We start from the raw sequence: 15,919 nt of genomic DNA, 5'->3' as shown, positions 1-15,919 counted from the left end.
AAATGATGGCAGTGACACATTCAAGAGGTAACGTAAAGGAGAATAATCCACATCAAGCAAGCTAGCAGATATTGATCAGTGACATTAAGGCAACATGGTGGGGTTTCTGCTCAAACTGTAAATCCTTATAAAATGTCTCAATTGCAAAAACCTGAATAAATGTGCAGCAGGGAGCTGAAACTATGTTGCAGTCAGATGCTTAAAAGATGCAAGCTACAAATCTGTTCTAATGCATACAGTATACTATACAGATAGGTAAATGGAGCGTTTACTATATATCACCTTTATCCAAAGCACTTTAAAAGGTGCATTACATTCACTTATTCACACACAGCGGAGGCAACCATACAAGGCACCAACCTGCTCATCAGCAGCAGTTAAGGGTTTGGTGTCTTGCTCAAGGACACTTTGATACTAATACAGGTAGAACCGGGAACCTTCCGATTTTGATCTTCTGAGCCCTATCAGTCACAGATGATAGGTATCAAGGCGATGCTTTGTTCTGACACTTACGTATTCCCTGTCATCCTTTTTTAATGAGCGATTCAAAGTCCCTGTCATCCTTTTAAATGAGCTCAAATGTCTCATTCAAAGTCTTTAAGAAAACACTAATAGCTATAGTTGTATATTCTCATTCTCAAGATTGTTTATGTGTTATACCCAGTTAAGCTTAAGTTAAGGTTCTACTTTTGACATTTTGACTGTTACATAAGAATAAGTTAAATAAGCTTCAGAGGAAATTAAGCTTTGACTGATGAATTGCATTACTGTTGAACAAGATAAGGGCCCCGAAAGTGACCGTATATGAAGACAGTGAACCATCCACCATAACTCCACCTTGTTTAACATCCAGTCATACTGATGCAAAATGTCAAACAGTTGATAAATTATGCAGAAATGTCACCGGGGGAAGTGTATGGCTGCACACAGCCCATAAATGGTAGACAGGCTGGCAGCATGCAATGTCTATACTTGCGCAGACACGCACAAGTCTGCATGCAGCTGGCAGAACCCGGGGCAGTGAAACAGACCTCTCTACCCGTTGAGAGCTAAATAAGCTGACAGGATGGATTTGGCCCGAGTGCAGGTTGTTGCACTATTGCACTAATGTTGGAATTGCCCGATTCAGTAGCAGTTAACTAACTCTCACAATTAGTTAAATGCTATTGGATAAGACAGTCTGAGACACAATATGTTTAGATTTCTGAGGAGCATTAAAGTGGTCACCCTGTGGGGTGATATATTATTTTCGTTATTTTCTTTGTCACATCCCGTCATCTCTGTACATGCTTTCCTCTCTCTCTCTCCAAATCTTCAGGTGGGGAGTCATTCTGGGGGAAGCCTTTTAAAGACGAGTTCCGGCCCAACCTGTCCCACACAGGTCGGGGGGTCCTCAGCATGGCCAACTCTGGCCCCAACACCAACAAGTCCCAATTGTAAGAGATGTGAATAATAATTAATCAGGATTATTATAATTTTTTTTCTATGTTACGTTTGTATACGTTTTGTATTACGAGGTTTCTTCCCACTAAAGGGACTAGTTTGTCGCACAACAAAAGAGGAATTTTCAACTGAAAATGTAAAACTCTGCATTTCTGCAGTACACCATGGTCCTTTTTGAGTATGAATAAATTAGCCTTAAGCCTTGGCTTTGTTCTGGAAATGAGTGCTTTTGCTGGCACTGTTCTTGTTCTTGTAATGAGTGATAGTCCACCACCTGGAAGCATGAGTATAGAAAATGCATACCTCAGGTATATTTGATTGTCTCGTGTTCTAACAAAGTGGGTTTTCTTTGTCTTTTTCTCTTTTTTTTCTCTCAGCTTCATAACATTCCGATCATGCCCCTACCTTGACAGGAAGCACACTATATTTGGAAGGTACGTCTCCTTTTCCTCTGTGTAGCGAGCGTGGGAATACGTGCCGGCTTAACCCATTTAGACTGGTAAAGTATTTGTGTCATTTTAGATTTCTTTGGCTATTCAAAAAGCTCATAGCGTGGCACCGAGTGCAGCGCTATGAGCTTGTAGATCTGCTATTTTTGAGAATCTTGAAAATATGTGCAAATCTTTGAATATATATTTCTTAAAGTGAACATTTGTAAAATATTGTGTTCCAGGGACCTCCAGAAGCAAAGCTTTTTGTTAAAAATGTTGTTTCAAAAGAATATGTATTCAAAGATTTGCACAAATGTTCACAATTTTTCAAAAATAGCAGAGCTATGAGCCTGTATATCTGCTATTTTTGAATAGCCAAAAGTATAAAAACAACGCTTATAGCTAAAAATCTAAAATGACACAGTATGCGTTCCCGTTCTTAATGGGTTTATATAATATAACCACTATTGCTTAATTACAATATATTGGGGAGAAGCGGTGTTGTCCAGCTAGCGGTCTGGTGAATCTGATTTGCTTTGGAAAGGCAGGCCACGACAAACACCTTCATGCTTTGACATTTGAAATGCTCACTTGTTTTTTTGCACTCCGTTTGCTAAGTCACATGGCCATTTGCCACGCACCCGTTCTCAAAGGTGTCATTTACTTGTTATATGGGGTCCCCAGTTGTGACACAGGGCATAAACCCAAATGCCTGAACAATTAGGTTATTGGAACATTTGGTCTCATTTATGTGGGCCAAAGCAGTGGGAAGTTTAGTGGACTATTAAACTGTAAGTCTGGGCTCTGTTTTCAATGTGATCGGTGTAGTTTTCACTTTGTAGTTAACTGGTCATGGAGAAGTCTTTGGTTATTGGTTACAGATGGCTTTCATTTAGCAGCATAACTGTGTCCTGTTGCTGCCTAAAACATTGCTTAGGGGTTTCATAATCATGGTATTTTAGTTGACCATTGATTGTCCTACAAATAATTGCGAATTGTGTTTTTGGCATTGAACATTTGAACGTATAAAATGTCAGTTTATCTTGGTCTTTGTAAACAAAAACTGCACAGAGCAGATATGACAAATAACTTGAATGACTGACAATGACCGATATTAACACATTCACTGCCAGGGGTTTTCTAGAACAGGCTGTAGCTTTTTTAAGCATTCTGACTAATCTTTCAAGAACCACAGAATATGTATCTCCAGTATGATCGAGCAGTACATCTTTGGATCGCGTTATCTCCTGGTTCTGTGTGAAAAACGAAACAAAAAAACTATAATAACTTATTATTATTATTTTTAATGGCGGAGATCTCCGTCAATGACAGGGAATTTGTTAATCATCACAATGAATATTACTATGGCCAAAATAGGCCACATTTCATAATTTAATAATAATATTACATGAAAATGTTTAACATTGAACATGAAATAATTGCATTAGGAGATTATGTAATAACCGTGACAGGCTTAACATTGACTGCTCTTTGCAAATTAGTATTCTTTTGAGGATTCTGACAGTGTTTGGGCTACTTAACTCATTCAGTGCCAATGAAATAAAAAAATAATTGCGAACTGTGCCAGCAATTTTTCAATTTTCTTATACCTTTTTCAAGTAGTCACATAATATTTATCTCCAGAATAATCGATCCCCTGATGGGTGCTAATCACTGAGGGTTGCACTGTGTGGTTTCACAAATGTCAACGAGGTCATTTGACCTTGTTGACATTAATTGTCTGCCTTTTGAAAATAACATGATAACATTGAAAAATACATAGTAAAAAAAAGTGCTCAGGAGCCGAGATACAGCCTTTTTGAGTAATAAAAACAAGAAGTGATTGGAGCACCAAATCTTCAAATGATATCTTGGGTTCTGAACGTTTTTTCCCCCAAAAAATAAATATATAAATATATATATTTTTTTTTACTTTTTTTTTCAAAAACACGTGAAACACGTCATTGGCACGTTGCGCCATTGCGGTAAAGAATTGAGAATTGTGCAAGACCTCTCCAGAGAAGTATGTTTCTCAAAATGTGAATATGAACTGGTCCTTCATGTGACTTCTTCAAAATATTTTGCCTTCTTCAAAATACAAATTTTTGTGTTTTTGTTTTTTGCTCCTGACTTTGTTTTGACTGAAATCTGGTGATGTTAGCAACTGTGCCCCAAGTGTATTATCGCTGTCGGGTGGAAACCTTGTAGGCTATGCCTGAAAGAAAATGTAAAAAAGAGACTGTGATCCAATGTAGTTATTTAGTCATAAGCTCTTGTTAATCATAGAGCACCGAAGTCTGACGTAATTTACACATCATACCTGGTTCGCAGTTTTCCACCACCGTTCTGAATCTCCATAGACGTCTTTAATATCGCGTCAAATAAGAACTGTGTTCCAAAAATAAACAAATGACCCTGGCGGTTTGACTCTTATGGATATGAAGCATCAACTGACTGTGAGAAAACGATAATGTTACTTCCGCCAAATTAGTAAAATTTTCGGCAGAAACAGACTGTATCAAATATAAGTGACTGACTATCATAAACGATACAGAATCTCCTCCCTGACAATATCGCCGAGACAGTTTGTTTATTTTTGGACCACAATTCTTATATGAGACCATTCTAAGATGACCCAATGTTATTCTCCATAGATAAATTACTTTACGAACCAGGGGATGAACGAGTGACGTCAGGACTTCTGTACTCTACTGGTTCAATATTTATAAAACCCATAGACACACAGCAGATCTACAAGCTCATTGGCATTGCGACGCGCTGTGAGCTTGTAGATCGGCCGTTTTTGCCACTTTTGTGTGACACTATAGTATGAGGATAGCATTTATTTGCGAAAAAACATTAGTTGAAAATGTAAATATGTCCTCATATTCTCTGTTGCTCTGAACAACAACGTTGTTATTGCAGGCTATATTAGCTGGCATAGCAAATGGCAGGACATCCCATGCATGTTGGAAACGCATCAAGTTAATTAGGTTAATTTACACACACACACACACACACACACACACACACACACACACACACACACACACACACACACACACACACACACACACACAGAAATATATATATTTTTTTTAAACCACCTACATGTATATTCTTAATGCATTTTTTTAAGGAAACCTTTACCTTTTTGTTTTAGATCTAAAACATCTTGTTGTGACAGTAAGCAGCTCACAAACTTGAGGTCCTATTTGAGGGAAATCATCTGCCCTCGTTCTACCATGTAGTTCATACTCCCCCCCCCCCCCCCCCCCAAGCCCAAACAACAAGCAGAGATTTCTACACGTGGCAACGGGTCACATGTGCAAAGAGCAGCACCCCCCCCCCCCCCCTCCCCTAGCAAGTGGGTGTACAGACATACCGTATATACAAAGTAAAATCCTCAGTGTTACTTTAACTCAGAGTGTGCAACATGTACACTCTCTGACTTACAAATGGATAAATGTTAACTGCAGATTTTACTGTGTGTACACACACACACACACACACACACACACACTGTAGTTCTGATCACGGGGTAACAGTGGGCTCCGAGGGAACAGCTGGATAGAAACATTTCAGTCAAGAAATTTGACAACAAGTTGTGAAACCTGCTCTTCACCATGGCAGCCAATAAGCCATCGAAACCCCCCTCCTGCCCCCCTCGGCCATTAACATTTGACACCAACTCTACATCTTCAGGAGTTGTTTGCTGGGCCTCCATCAAGGCCTGTGCGGTATTTGCTTTTAGCAGTCATCTTTAGTCCCGTCTGCCCACAGGAATATATACTGAAGTTGCCTGAGTAAATAGTGCACCAGTCAGTGAATACACAACAACTTGCTCATTTGAATTGGTGCTGAAAATTGTGACACATTTCTTGTTAATTAAAGAAAGGTAAAGGTCTACTGTCCTGTGCTTCATTAATCAAACAAACAACGTTTCACGCCGGGAACGATAATTATCTTTTTTTTTTTTACAGTAAGTGTTTTTGGTCCAGCACCATTATATCAAGATTTGTTGAGATGTGCAGAATAGATTCTATCCCTTTTCATCTACTGGCAAATTGGTACTTACCAATAAAGGCTTATTGCTCATGAATATAAAACAAAAACAACAACAATTCACACACAGTAATTGAATGCAACACGCCTTCAACAGGACTTGCTTTTGAAGTGCTCATACACGCCATTTCTAATAACATTCATTAAAGCAGATTATACCAGCATGCCCTAATGGGTAGACATGATTGTCAAGACAAAATAGCCTCTGTCGGATCTTGATTCATGGAGATTAAAGCTAAGGGAGGCTTTATCAGACACGCAGGTCATTTTGCTATCAGACGTCTAGACGACAAGTCATCTTGATAGAGTGAGAGTTTGTCATCTGTTTTTCTCTTGTGCAGGGTCGTAGGTGGATTTGAGACGATCACAGCTATGGAGAATGTGGAGGCTGATCCAAAAACTGACAAACCCAAGGTATGGAATAATGCTACTTATGGTCCGGGCAAGATATTATATTGCGTGTAACTACTTGAAACCTAGCATCCCTATTCTGAGGAGAACATATGCCCAAAGTAGCAAATCTACAAGCTCACAACGTGTTGCAACACAATACTTGATCATATATTTCAGCTAAGAGATTTGGTCTAAAGGGAAAATGGAGTGGACCGAGGACAGAGAGGGTTTTACTGTTTTCTACTCTTTCACTTAGCTCTGGGGGGGCTATACGGTGGACCCGTGCGCAAGGAAACCAGGGTTTTGGTCTGCCTTCAGCCTTTCACTTCCGGTGGTGCGACTATGTTTTCATTCCCACTAACAATATTTCTACACGGAACACTAACACCACTTCTCCCAGAGAACATGGATCGTTTTGGTTATAAGCCCACTTGTTTCTATGATGAAAGAGCAAGTCAAAATGTGAATATCTTTCCGTGGTTTTGTCTGCTCCGAGGACACTATTGTTAAATGAGTTTCGGTTTGTTTCTAGTGGGGAAGGATCGGCAGACACGTAAATCCCGCCCACTACATTTGATTGGGTAAAGCGAGGCCTGCTTCCTGATCTGAAGGCACGCCCACTTGTAGGCCAGTGCGTACGCGATATGACGAACCCCCCGACAGATTCAAGCGGAGAGCAGAATCTGTTCTTGAGAGATTATATATTTTACAACAGAACAACGCAGGCTTTTTGTTTTGTTTATTTCAGTCACTAGAGACCATTTCTAATATTGCTTTTAATTAGTGAGAGTGGATTTGCAACAATCGTAGTAGTAACAATTACATCAGCCAGTGGTGTTGTGGCAAAACTCTCTGAAAACAAGAGACTTAATAACTGATGACACAAGTGTCATTTTCCAAGTGTTGAATCTTCACTGTCAATACCTAATGGAAATACCAGGTCCGACCTCACAAACATTTTCTAAATGTAAAAACTTAAGAAAGAACAGGCTCCTGCATTATTTTATGAAATTGCTATTGTCTTTATTTTTCAATTAGGAATGATATTTCCAATGAAAAAAATGAAATCATCTATTTGAATCCTACAATATTTGCAAGGATACTAACTAACGTCTCCCAAGTAAAACAATAGAAATGCATTGAGGATTGGCTGGCTCTTATAACTTCATCATGGGAGGATACAGGATGTTTTTTTTCTTCCATGAGGTTTTGTGAATCTGGTCCTGGTACTTTGTCCCGATTGCTGCACCTGCATCTGCTGTTCTCATAAAACTGACCTGTTAAAATTGGAGCGTTAATCTGTGAACCTCAAGATCTATCCTCCACCACAGAGAGTTTTTTCCCCGCTTTTTTTCCTCCCCTTTGTGCTCAGAGAACACAATTTAAAACACTTTCTTTTGATCTGAGAGCATGTGTCTCCTCGGAGACAGGTGACGCCGCCAGTCCACTTCTTTGCACCTGACAGTGAGGAGTTTTACCAGTTTGACCAACCTGCAGGAATTGCTAGTGCAGCGACAGAGCATCTGGTTACCCACCCTCGAACATGGACAGTTGTGTTGGGAAGCCCAGCAAAGCCAGATGCTCCACAGAGGAACGTTACAATATCTTTGTCTCATGCTTTCCTGCTATACACGGGATAGAAAAAGAGAGATGTTAAAATAGGTAAGACATTGCTGCCATGGTAATAGTTCATAAAGGGAGGCAGCATTTGAATAGTTATCATAAAAGACTAGTCAGTTTGTACTGAGTGCTGATTAAGGACGATAATGACGATAACTGTGATGATAACTGTCTAACTCTGATTATTTGATCCATAGTCAGAAGTTAAGCTCCTGAGTGCCACCGTGTTTGTGGACCCTTATGAAGAAGCTGATGCCCAGGTTTGTGTCTGCATCTCTGAATGTAAAACATTACTGGGAGCCTGGATCATAATTATGATGCCGTAATTCTATATCCACACAGAACGTAAACAGCAGGCTTTCAGTTTACTAATACATTGTGTGCCACATGTGTATCACTTGATCACATGTATACTGTATACTTATTTTATATTCTGATGTACGACGGTGTCCTGAACAGAAAATAGGAGATCTACAAGCTTGCAGATTGTCTATTTTCACCTGTCTATTTTATATTTTAGCTACTGTATACAGTATATATATATATATATATATATATATATATATAGCAACACAAGTTTTCAGAAAACTCTTAGGATTTGAACAGTGGTTTAGAACAGATATACAAGCTCACAGCGCGTCACCTCGTGCCGCACTGCGAGCTTGTACATCTGCTATTTATAGCGCTGAAAAGTTGAGAATATTGAAACTTTTATTCACTGCTTGAAAAAAGCGGCGTACGTAGCTTCGCTCATGTTCCGCTTTAGGGCTGGGTGATATGACTTCAATCAATACCACCATTATTTCAAACTTTTGGCTCGATTACGATTAATGAACAATTATTTAAAAGTAGATAGATACGTATACTGAAAATAGCCGATCTACAAGCTCCCAATGTGTCACAATACGATGTTTGTGAGCTTGTAGATCCGCTATTTTCGCTATTTTTGTATGCTACCATTATACAATGATGTATAATACAGGGTTACGTTGTTAATCAGATTCAGTGGATTATAAAAAAATCTATTTGAATTCTTTGTGTCGATTCGTTAATATATAATATAAGGGTTATGATAATATTCCCCCCCAAAAAACCCTGCTTCTCAATGATTTGGTTAACCTACATGAACAGGATTGAGTAGGTTATTGGTTCTAAATGTCGGTTTTGATATATTTTCAGTTAATTGCCCAGCCCTATAATGCATACAGTACACGCGGTTACGTGCTATTGGGAAATTGCATTTTGTCCTTTGTGTGTTTCAGATCGCAGCCGAACGAGAACAGGAGATTCAGAAGCAGAAGGAGGAGAGAGAGCAGGCGAATGCTGCCCAGAACAAAGCCAAAGCAGACCAGGCCCCTAAGACCTTTAAAGAAGGTGTTGGGAAATACATCAACCCTGCAACAACGTAAAAAAAACACACACACACACACACACACACACACACACACACACACACACTACGAACTACACACACACTACGAACTACAACTCTCCCTTATTTTGCTTTTACGGTAACAGCGACTAAAAATGTCCTGCTGCGTGCCCTAGGCAGTACCCAGGGGCCTCATTTATAAAAGTTGTATATGCACGAAACGAGCCTTGAGAGAAACGTACTAGTTTATAAGCAGAAACTGATTATAAAAAAGAGTAAATATGCTTACCTCAGTGCAAACTAAATGGCTTGCATATGCATAATCGGAAGTTAGTTAATGAAATAATCTGTATAATATTCTTTCAGACTGTGCACTTGCAGATATGTCCATGTACCTACAGTATGAGCTACTTAGTAGACAACTGTGGTTGATGAGAATGTATTGTCTTCGCTGCTTTGTTCCTCTCGCAGGTTCCCATTGCTGACAGTAAAAAATACATTTGGGGCACTTATGCAACACACAACACAATACTTTTTGTTTTGGGGGGGTCCAAGTTTATCAATTTGAATAAATTGCGAACTAGAATGTAACATTACTGTATTCTGGCACAATTCTTACTTCTTTTTTGCCTCCAATTTTCCCCGCTAGCTGAAACAGGAACATTACATATTTCGGAAATGCATCCAAAAGGTGCAGGAACATGCCAGTCTGTCTGCACACGGCAGTTAATGTTGAGCATACATTTTTTTTGAACAGGCCATCAAACCTGGTCATTGTTTCAATGTATATTTCACTGATAAATGCAGTATACTGTACACAGTAAAATCGTTAATTTATCCATTTGTAACAAATTTAACCAATTGGACCCATAAGTGTCCATTTAATCCTAAGGGTCCATTTGATTTCAGTTGTATGCCCTGTAACGATCCAATTAGTTATATCTGTCTACTCCCAGAGCTTAATTTTACAGTCTATTCACTTGTTTCTTATTGTTTCCATACAGAAAGCGCCCAGCTACTCAGGAGGAAAGTGGACCTTCTACCAGCGGAGTGGTCGCCAAGAAGGCCAAAGCCAAAACTAACTTTGACTTCAGCTCCTGGTAGAGCCAGACACTTTCAACTCCCACCATTTTGTCTTTTGAAAATCTTATTTTTTTTTACTGGCTTACTTTGAGTAGACTAAAATCCTGAGTCTTAATTTAACTCTGTGAGTGTACAAATGTAACCAAATGGGCCCCCTAAGTATCCGTTTGCTTACATTTGTACACTCTCAAAGATACAAATGGATTAACACCAAGGATTCTATTGTTATGATGTTTTTGTATGTATATCAACAGTGTTGACTCTCTATTGGGTTGTTTTGGTCTTGTGATGATATAATAAATTCAAAAATCTGTTTTTCAAAAATGATTATATTTTCTGCAGTTATGTAATGCAGATGATGATATTGTACACTTTTTACAAGGGAGACAAGAAGAGACTTATCTTGTAGCATCTATATCAAGGTAAAACATTAAGCAGAGATATATTAATTCAATTTAAGAACAAATGTGGCTTGAGCGGTAATCCTGCTCTTAACTACCACTGGATATGGGGAAGAGAACCACAGTTTGTATGCATACCTAGTTATGATAGATTGAAGTCTCTACCCTGTTGCTACGGCGCTAACCTGGACTTCTGCCGCTCTTTCGAGATAGAATCCCTGCTTGTGCTTATGAGCTTCTGGCAGTACCACTTGTCAACCAGTAGATGTCCTATCCAACACCAGGATCAGCATTTCTCAATGGAATTGTTTGATTGATTAATAAAAAAAAAAAGATTAAAGTTGTTATCAAAAGCAGAGGCGTGGATCACCACCATCAAATTGAACCCTGAGAAGATCTGTAAACAATGGCAGTAAACAACGACATCCTCCAAATTAAAGCCAGTGAAGTATGTTTCCCTAAAATGTATTTGCCAATTATCCCCACTGTGTTAGCCAGTAAAGTAGCACAAAAGAAAGAATTCACTGCATGGCCCATTTATACTCAACCCTTAACAAACAACTTCAGTCTGTGGTTCTTCAGAGCATCAGGAGGAACATTTGAGCTGGGAATTTGATAATTATTTGGTTGTTACTTTTAGAAAGTGTGATGGTTTAAGAAGCAAATCAATGCAACACAAAATCTTTGAATGAAAAATCCCTTCTCCCCCATATTGTATGTTCACCCTGGCATTCTCCAGAGTTTTTGAACTGTGCTCCAGGAGAGGAAATCGGGAAGCAGGCTGTGTTGTGATTGATCAATTTAAGTCCATTTGTCTTCTTCATTTGTAGAACATTTTTCTCTTGTGATCATGCAATACTTGTGTGAACTATGTTTTATTTTTATTTTGGATGCATACTCTCCCATTTACAAATCAGTTGTGACATTCACAAAAAGGAAAATAATTTTCCTCAGGGGAAGGAGGTAACCCATGACTTCTCTCCTACTCCACCTCAGAAAGGACAGAGGGTTTGTTTGAGTTACATCAGAGCTCTAGCTTTTAAATCTAAAACATTTATGATGTTACACAGTCCAGAGAGACAGAGAGAGGTTGAAGGAAGTCACAGGAACTCACTACTTTACACAGCTTACATTGAGCCTTTTGAAGAGTATGTGTAATGCAGCTAAATGCATGGAATAAAGATTATTGGTACAGTAAATCAGCATTCATAAAACACTGTTCAATATAGAGCCTTATTGTTGATGCAGTTTGACTGGAGAGACCTGGCTAAATGTAGTTCTTGTCAAATCCAGGGCAACAAACTAGATACATGGATGTATGTCGTTGCTGTCAGGGTGGAAACCTTGTTTGCCCAAAACCGTTCGTTTTTATTCTAAAAATATTTAAAAATTGTGAAAATATCTACATCTACAAGCTCACAACGCGCACAACGGAATTCAACATTTACCAGTACAAAAGTATTCGTATTAAAATATACAGTACTGAAAGTAATTATGTACTCATTTTGCAGAATGTCCCATTTCACAAGTTTCCAAAATGTATGAAAATGCTTTGAAAATAGCCAATCTACAAGCTCACAGCAACGCAACGCTTTGCTAGTCGTTGTGAGCTTGTAGATCGGCTATTTTCATAGGGCTGAAATGGTTAATGTATGTTTTGTAATAATAATAAACATTTACAAAGTAACTAGTAACTTGTTTTCAAATAATTGTAGTGGAGTGTACAATATTTGCCTCTGAAATGTAGTGGAGTAGAAGTAAAAGTTTTGGAAATTGGAAATACTCAAGTAAAGCACAAACACCTCAAAATTGTACTTAAGTACGTACAGTACTTGAGTAAATGTAATTAGTTACTTTACACCACTGCATCCTCCACACAGCAGTAGATGATTTAGTGCTGATGACTTGACCAATTCACTCTGCAGGGGGAAGATCCGGTTGGAAAACGGAAACGGAAATAATACGTCCACGTACGTGTTCAACACACCGGATCCAGTAGGCGGGGCTCTAGACCGGATGTGATATGGGTTTAAATTGGACGCAGGCGCACCACGGCTTGTTCCAACACAGTTTGTTTGCAACGTGCCACGCTCGGCCACGCTGCTCTCTGAGTCTCACTCTCTGTAGAAGGTAAAACTGATGTTTGATTTATATCAACATGACACGTTTTTATCCACCGATATTTAACACCATTATTATTTAAGCATTCGAGGTGTTCTAGGACTGAAGTATTATGACACCAAAATGGACATAAATATGAAACATTGTGTTTTACAACCGAGGGAGAAAAATACATCAAACTAGTCATTTTATCGAGTCTGACTTTTACCTCATAGATATGCAAATAAGTCAAAAGTGATAAAAAATACTTCTATAATAGTCTTGATCCAAGGCTATTGCATCAAACAAACATTTGTTCCAAATGATCACAACTAAATTGTCACCCAAAGTTTAAACCTGGCTTAAACCACACTCACTGTGTGGGGGTTTGTAGATCTAACCCTGCCATACATAACATTCATGTAGATTTATAATCTATTTAGGATCTTGGGTCAATTTTGGTCAGGGATTTTATTTATGGTGATCGAGTCTTGTTGGTAGTTTTAAACGTCTCGTAAATCCCCATAAATGAACCCAATCCAACACATAAAGCGTTTAAACCCAAAGCCACGGATGTTACCCGTCCATACGGGTCAGGTTTGTTCCGTAATATTACTTAACGTTGAATAAAGACGCGTGTATGTGTCTGAACGCTGTTCTATTTCCACATTCACTTGGAGTGTAATACCTGCGGTCACCTGCACTTTCCCAAATAGTGTGGTTTTCTATGTTTTAAGGCTCGTGCGTCTACATGTCTGTATACATTGTAAATATAAAGTGATTATCTTAAAGCCATAGATGTTATCCGTACATACGGGGTGTTGGTGTTCTCTTGATGTTCAGTATAGTTTAATAAAGAAGTGTTTAATCCCGTCTGTGGATGAACGTCATTGTATTTCCTGGATTACATGGGGTGTAATACCGGCGTTTACCTGCTGCATCAGCGCCACTTACACCCATTGAATGATATGTGTACATACGTAGCTCTCCCTCCGCTGTATAGCTCCGAGATGAGGTTTCACGTTTGTGGGTGCAGTTTGAGCAGGACATTTTCGAATATTGTCCACTTTTTTTTTTTTTTTTTTACCCCTTAATGCACATCCTATCCAAAAAGTAAAGGTTTTCTAAAATGCTCTCAGATGTTTTAATTTCTAGCGCGCACTAAAATCTATCCAACGAGTTGAAAAAAATGTTTAAATAGCTTCTCTCCTAAATGTTTTTAAGACATACCCGGAAGTTGCGCCCGCAGAGGCTACATTGCTGATTCCCCTACTGGTGAAATGTTGAATTGTACCTTCCTAATGCATAATATTATGGAACCGGCCGAGGAGAGAAGCTATTTAAACGCTTTTTTCAACTCGTTGGATAGATTTTATTGTGCGCTAGAAGTTAAAACATCTGAGAGCATTTCAGAAAACCTTTACTTTTTGGATAAGATGTGCAGAAAGGGTTAAGAAACATGTAAAGTGGAAAATATTCAAAAATGTCCTGCTCAAACGGCACAGGGCCACGTAGGACCTCACATCGGAGCTATAGCGGAGGGAGGGAGAGGTTCTAAATGGGGCTAATAAAGTGATATTCTGACAGACCAGATTGCAACATTTATTAATTGAATAATACGGAATATTACTGAACACAAAGAGTCCGTATGGTGGGATAACATCTGTAGCTTTGGGATAAACACTTTGTTTATAGAGTAATAGGCTATACATTTATCAAGATGTTTGAGACTTTAACATGGAACTAACTACACACACTATTTTTTGGAGTGTTCAAGAATGTAATAGATAGGATCATAATTAGCCCTGGTCCAGAGCGTTAGTGAGTTCTCTCTAACGCTCTGCCAGGCGCTCGGCTCTGCTTATAGACGAGGAATTCCACTTCCCTGCGAGAGCTCCAACTGTAGTAAAAAAAAAAGAAAACCACTTCACTACTCACCAAAACAAAAACTGTTTTGTGGTGTTGAAAGTCTATTCTCGGAGGTGGGAAGCCTCTCGGCACCCCACCTTCTCTGTAAAATACACTTTTTGACCAGAAAAGAAAATATTTCACCTGAAGGCAAAATCTGGTCAATAGAAAAAATCCATTGACCACATCTGTAGAGGGCGCAGTGGAGCAACCAAAAACATTATTTTCTTCCGGTGAAATATTTTCTTTTCTGGCCAAAAAGTGTATTTTACAGAGAAGGTGGGGTGCTGAGAGGCTTCCCACCTCCGAGAATAGACTTTAAACAACCTAAAACAACCTCTGTTTTGGAGAGTAGTGAAGTGGTTTTGTTTATTTGTACTACAGTTGGAGCCCGCGCAGGGCAGTGGAATTCCTTGTCTATAAGCAGAGCAGAGCGCCTGGCAGAGCGTTAGAGAGAACTCACTGACGCTTTGGACCAGGGCTAGATCATAATAAAACCTTATTTGTACAGTACCTTTCACATTTCGTACTTTTCATAAAATATCTAGAACAAAACAAATGTAAAAGCCTATTAGGTGAGATAACAGTGCTACATTGTAACAGGAGATTAAAAACTCTATTTACTCTTTAGATTAATCTAAAATAAATATCGATATCAAAACCGATAACAATAATGATGAGTCTTGATCCAAGGCTGAGATGAAACTATAATATTGTCTCCATCGGGAGGAAACCTCATTATGTCCAAAACCTTTTCAGGAAAATGGCAAAAGTAGCAGATCTACAAAACATGTCGCTTTGCGCCACGTTTCAAGCTTGTAGATCTTCTACTGTTGATGCTTTATTATGCGACGCTGTAGTATAGATCAAGTAGGACGAGAGATTTCTGCCCGACAGTTTCGAACACTAGCCTAAAAAAACTTAAAGGTAGGGTAAGTGATTTACTTTGGTTAAAATAACTGTTAACTAGCTCTATATTGTGATAGTACTCATTGCTATAGAGTGTTTGTTCAGTAAAATGAGTCTTCATGTCTCTCCAGCTCTTTATTAAACAGAACATGCATTCTCAGTGCCCTCTCCTGATTGGCTTAAATGTTGTCACC

General features: G+C 38.8%; 1 protein-coding gene across 1 annotated transcript in view; it reads left to right on the top strand.

The window, feature by feature from the left end:
• Positions 1-12,294, top strand: part of ppil2 (peptidylprolyl isomerase (cyclophilin)-like 2) — a 32,790-nt gene extending 20,496 nt beyond the window's left edge. The window contains exons 15-20 of the mRNA XM_084054640.1: positions 1,319-1,436; positions 1,821-1,877; positions 6,281-6,353; positions 8,150-8,212; positions 9,215-9,357; positions 10,329-12,294. Coding sequence (XP_083910766.1) covers positions 1,319-1,436; positions 1,821-1,877; positions 6,281-6,353; positions 8,150-8,212; positions 9,215-9,357; positions 10,329-10,428 — 554 coding nt within the window. The 3' untranslated portion in view covers positions 10,429-12,294. The remainder of the gene's footprint in view (positions 1-1,318; positions 1,437-1,820; positions 1,878-6,280; positions 6,354-8,149; positions 8,213-9,214; positions 9,358-10,328) is intronic.
• Positions 12,295-15,919: the final 3,625 nt, after the last annotated feature.

Source organism: Gymnoscopelus microlampas (genome assembly GCF_963454915.1).
Source record: "Gymnoscopelus microlampas genome assembly, chromosome: 4".
Taxonomy (NCBI): Eukaryota; Metazoa; Chordata; class Actinopteri; order Myctophiformes; family Myctophidae; genus Gymnoscopelus; species Gymnoscopelus microlampas.
This window is presented reverse-complemented; position numbering and strand designations above follow the sequence as displayed.